Source organism: Elephas maximus, chromosome 7 (assembly GCF_024166365.1).
Source record: "Elephas maximus indicus isolate mEleMax1 chromosome 7, mEleMax1 primary haplotype, whole genome shotgun sequence".
Taxonomy (NCBI): domain Eukaryota; kingdom Metazoa; phylum Chordata; class Mammalia; order Proboscidea; family Elephantidae; genus Elephas; species Elephas maximus.
In genome coordinates this window covers 103,662,431-103,667,202 of record NC_064825.1, presented here as the reverse complement: position 1 = coordinate 103,667,202, position 4,772 = coordinate 103,662,431, and the positions used below count along the sequence as shown (strand labels likewise).

The window sequence follows — 4,772 nt, the reverse complement described above, 5'->3', positions numbered from 1 at the left end:
ATTTGTAAACGTTCACTTGAAGCTTAATAAAAGTTAATAAAAAAAAAAAAAAAGACTGGTTGACAGGCTTTCATAGAAACTCAGCTTCAGGATGACATGTTATGGAATAAACATAGATTTAACTTAAATTTTTGGAGTTTTATGTGAATATTTGCTAAACTTCTTTTGGATACCTCTTTCCATACAAAGCTAATGGTTAATTCAGCTTTTGCATTCTTAAAAGTAATTGGGTGGAATGTTTTATCTTAAAATGTGCTCTTAAAAATTTCCTATTAGTCATTAGTTGACACTTGTGACAATCTTGATTCAACTGTAATTCTAAACAAGGCTGAAGCAACATTTCTTGTGAGTAACATTGGTGTAGAATGTGTTGCATTTTAAAAGAACTCTTATGGCATTTTAAAAACCTTTCATTATGGAAAATTTCAAACATATACAGATGTTTTCAAAGCAGTGCAATGACAACACTGAGTTTTACTGATTACCACTTCAGGGTGAATTTTGTTTCATCCATACAGGCCATCTCAACAGCAGCACTGTTGACATTATGTGTCTGATAATTCTTTGCTGTGGGAGCTGCTCTGTGCACTGTAGGATGTGTTCAGCATCCCTGCCCTTTATATATGCCAATAATACATGAGTGTCCGCTCCTCCCTTCTTTCCCACCTCAGAGCAGGTTGTAACAACTGAAAACATCTTCAGATATTCTCAGATATCTCCTGAGGGCGAATTGCACCCAGTTGAGAACTACTGGTTTATACCCTTGTCCACACCAAAGGCAAGGAGAAGTACTACCTTGATTTCCTGACACTTATGGTCCCTATTCCTTGCACTCACCCTTTTGAGTTGTGTCATTTCATATAAAGCCACTACTGAGCTCATGACAAGGAAGAGTTACATCTAATTAAACTCTGAAAGGCATAGAGCCCCATACAGAATAAGTGCCCTGTGAACATTGGGTGATTTGTAATTTGTTCATATATTCTATTTATTTCTCAAGTTGTTGCTTCCTACAAAGAACTTTGAGATTTTAGTAACCAGGTCCTGCTTCTCATGAGGAAGGTTGCCCGATTAGCAAGGGGAAAAGGGTACAGCTCTCTGGGGATCAATCTTCTCTTACCCAATCATCCCACCTTCTCCCCTGGTGTCTCTGGAGCAGTTTCAAGTCAAGGCTAGGCTGCCAGGGTTCGTTTTTCTCTGTGGAACAGCACAGAGACAAAGGGGAGGGAAGCCTCCTTTGTTCTTGTTTTAAGTCTGGTGAAATTGAGAACCCGGCAGTTTAGTTTCAGCATCCTGAGTCTGAGGAGCAGGAGGAGTAGATTCTCAGCCTTGTGACTCTGGCAAGACAGGTATCTCAGCTTGATGATTCTCGACTGTCTCACTGGGAAACCTGGCTGACCCTGGGTGGGAGCTGTTCTCAAGGCATCATTTGCACCTCTGTGGTCAGAACAGAAAAGGTAACTGTGGTGAGAACAGCAAAGCCTTGGAGATGCTGGGATGAGTTTTTTGTTTTGTGGCCATGTGCTTTTTTTGCATGTGCTGATTATTATTCCACATCAAAAGCAAAGGGAATGTGGCAAGGAGCCCATGGCATTTTATGAAGTGCTCTCAGTGGGTTTTTTCTCTCTTAGTGAAGGCACCAGTAAGGAGAATTGGGTAGGGATTGAGCTAGAGTCTTGGAAAGGGAAAAGTCATTAAATGACCAAGTATACAAGGAGAGAATTCAGAGAAGCAGAGGTAAGACAGGCAATAAATATCAAGAGTTCTATTCTGCAAACCAAGGAAACAAAGGGAAGGCGATGAATGAAAGCTGCAAATAAAAGACAATTAAAAACACTCAAAGGCAATAGGAAGGCATCTAAAATGGAGATAGTAAAGCTGTCCCAGCTGCTCCAATGGTACCATGAAACATTAACCTAATAACAGGTTTCCCCTTTTCCGGTCTGTTTCCATTAGTCCAACCTTTACCTACAAAGTGACTTTACTTTCCAGTTGACTAGCATTCCCAATGATTCCCCATCATCCACAGGATACACTCAAAAGTCCATAGCAGCCCTTCATAAACTGGTCCCAGACTCTATCCCCAACTTCGTCTTTTCCTATTCTCCTCTTTACTCCAGGCACACACGATACATTTTCACAGATTTACACTTGCTCTTCTGCCTTCTTAGACTGCTTTTCTCGTCTTCTACACATAACTAACTCCTACTAATCTTTTGATATCACAAGCTTCTAATACATGCAAAGGATCGTTATGTAATTCACCCACTCATCTCAACAAAGCAGTCTCTTGTATCATTTCAGATCACCCCACTCGAAGTACCACCTCCTGGTGGTGACTTCATGGCTGACACACACAATGTGACTGAATTCATTTTTCTGGGACTTTCTCCCAATCCGGAGGTGCAGAGTCTGCTTTGTGATATTTTTGCTCTTGTACACGGCGATTGTGCTGGGGAATTTCCTCATTGTGCTCACTGTCATGACCAGCAGAAGTCTTGCTTCCCCCATGTACTTCTTCCTCAGTTACCTGTCCTTTGTGGAGATCTGCTACTCCTCTACCACAGCCCCCAAACTTATCTCAGACTTGCTGGCTGAAAAGAAAGCCATATCTCTGTGGGGCTGCATGACACAGGTTCTCTTCATCCACTTCTTTGGTGGCACTGAGATTTTCCTGCTCACTGTGATGGCCTATGACCGCTATGTGGCCATCTGCAAGCCCCTCAATTACACCACCATCATGAACCAGCAAGTGTGTGCTGTCTTGGTGGGAATAGCATGGGTGGGGGGCTTTGTGCATTCCTTTGCCCAAGTCCTTCTCATCTTCCACTTGCCCTTCTGTGGCCCCAATGTGATTGACCACTATTTCTGTGACCTGCACCCTCTGCTCAAGCTTGCCTGCTCTGACACCTTTCTCATTGGTCTGTTGATGGTTGCCAATGGGGGAACCGTGTCTGTGATCAGCTTTGTGGTTGTCTTAGCCTCCTATGTGGTTATCTTGCTCCATCTGAGGACTCGAAGCTCTGAGGGGTGGCGAAAGGCCCTCTCCACCTGTGGGTCCCATATTTCTGTGGTAATCTTGTTCTTTGGGCCTCTTATCTTTATCTATGTGAGGGCTTCAACCACTTTATCTGTGGACAAGATGGTTGCTGTGTTCTACACAGTGATCACTCCTCTCCTCAACCCTGTAATCTACTCCCTGAGAAATGCTGAAGTGAAGAAGGCCATGAAGAGGCTATGGATCAAAACAATGAAAGTGGATGAGAAATAGAGACTGAGTATTGGCTCCTTGTGTTTAGAATGATGCAGAGTCTAAATGGAAAACAGGAAGGGCAGAACTGGTTGAAAGAAATAAGTGCACAGTACTTGTTAATTCTAGGGTTATTCTGTCTTTTGTCCGTCTTTAAAAACTTCATTTTAATTGCTTATAAAACTATTCACTAATGAATGTACTAAATTGACTAGTCATTTTACTGTTGTTAGATGTTCAGATAGTTTCTAATTTTATACTACTATTAATAACACTGTGGTAAATATTCTTGAATAGAAATCCTTAACCTCAGGTGGAGAAGGGGAGAGTGTTGACTCATCATAAGGTTGCCAACCAGTGTCACAAAACTATTTGTGCATTAACTGTTTAAGGAGAAACTAATTTGCTCTGTAATCTTTCACCTAAATCACACACACAAAAAAGAAAGGCCTGATGACCTAGTTCTGGAGAATCACAGCCACTGAAAACCCTGCGGAATCAGTTTTACTCTGAAACACATGGGTGGCCGTGAGTCAGACTGTCTTGAACTGATAGTTTGGTTTTCGTTTTTGTCTTTATTAACTCTTCAGAAATTTGAATGTCATGAAAGACAAAGATTGAAAAACTGTTCCATTTAAAGGAGATTAAAAATAGGTAGTAACTAAAAGCAACGTGTGATTTGGAATTGGATCCTGGACTAGATCAAGGGCATTAGAGGAGCAAAAGGGTCAGTAAATTAGGTAATAGAGATATATCATTGTTAATTTTCTGATTTTGATAATTGTGCTGTATTTACGCCAGAGAATGCCTTTAGATTTAGGAATTACTCACTGAAGGATCTAGAGGTAAATAGACATCAGGTAAACAGCTTAGCTTAAACATTGCAGAAAAAATTTCTATCTATTGAGAATATGAATGATAAAAATGTGACAAAATACTAACATTTGGGGAATATGGATTAAGAGATACAGAAATTCCTTGTGCTATTATTGCAATATTTTCATAATTTAGACACTGTTTTAAAATAGAAAGTTAAAAACATTTTTGCAAATTATATACATATATCATCATTTAATTTGCATTTCTTCAATTTTTTTCATGAGGATGTTTCTATATTTAACAGGCTATGAATTTCATTTACAACATTTTCAATGTTTAAAGGTTTTACATTTCTATGTAGTAAAATCTATCAGCTTTTTCTTTTTGTTTCCTTCCATTGCTTTTGTGTTTAGAATATCCCATAGCATTAATTACTTTCATAAACTTTTAAAACTAAACAAACCAAAAAGGTACACTTGAAAACTTTCATTCTCTTCCTTTCTCCATTCCTCTTTTCCCCACTCCTGTGCCCCTAACAGATAAACATTTTTCTTAGTTTCCTGTTTTCCTTTCAGAGTTTCCTTAAGCAAATATATGTGTGCGTATATATATATACATATATACACAAAATATATGTATATACCCATTTACCTTCACCTTTTACATGAGTGATAGCACACAGTACAAGCAGATAGGAAACTTG

At 39.4% G+C, this 4,772-nt stretch overlaps 1 protein-coding gene across 1 annotated transcript; it reads left to right on the top strand.

Moving 5' to 3' along the window:
- The first annotated feature begins 2,343 nt into the window (after positions 1 to 2,343).
- Positions 2,344 to 3,271, top strand: LOC126079822 (olfactory receptor 4X2-like). The gene is given in 2 exon segments (XM_049891194.1): positions 2,344 to 2,405; positions 2,407 to 3,271. Coding segments are annotated over 2 exon segments (927 nt in total).
- The last annotated feature ends 1,501 nt before the right edge of the window (positions 3,272 to 4,772 follow it).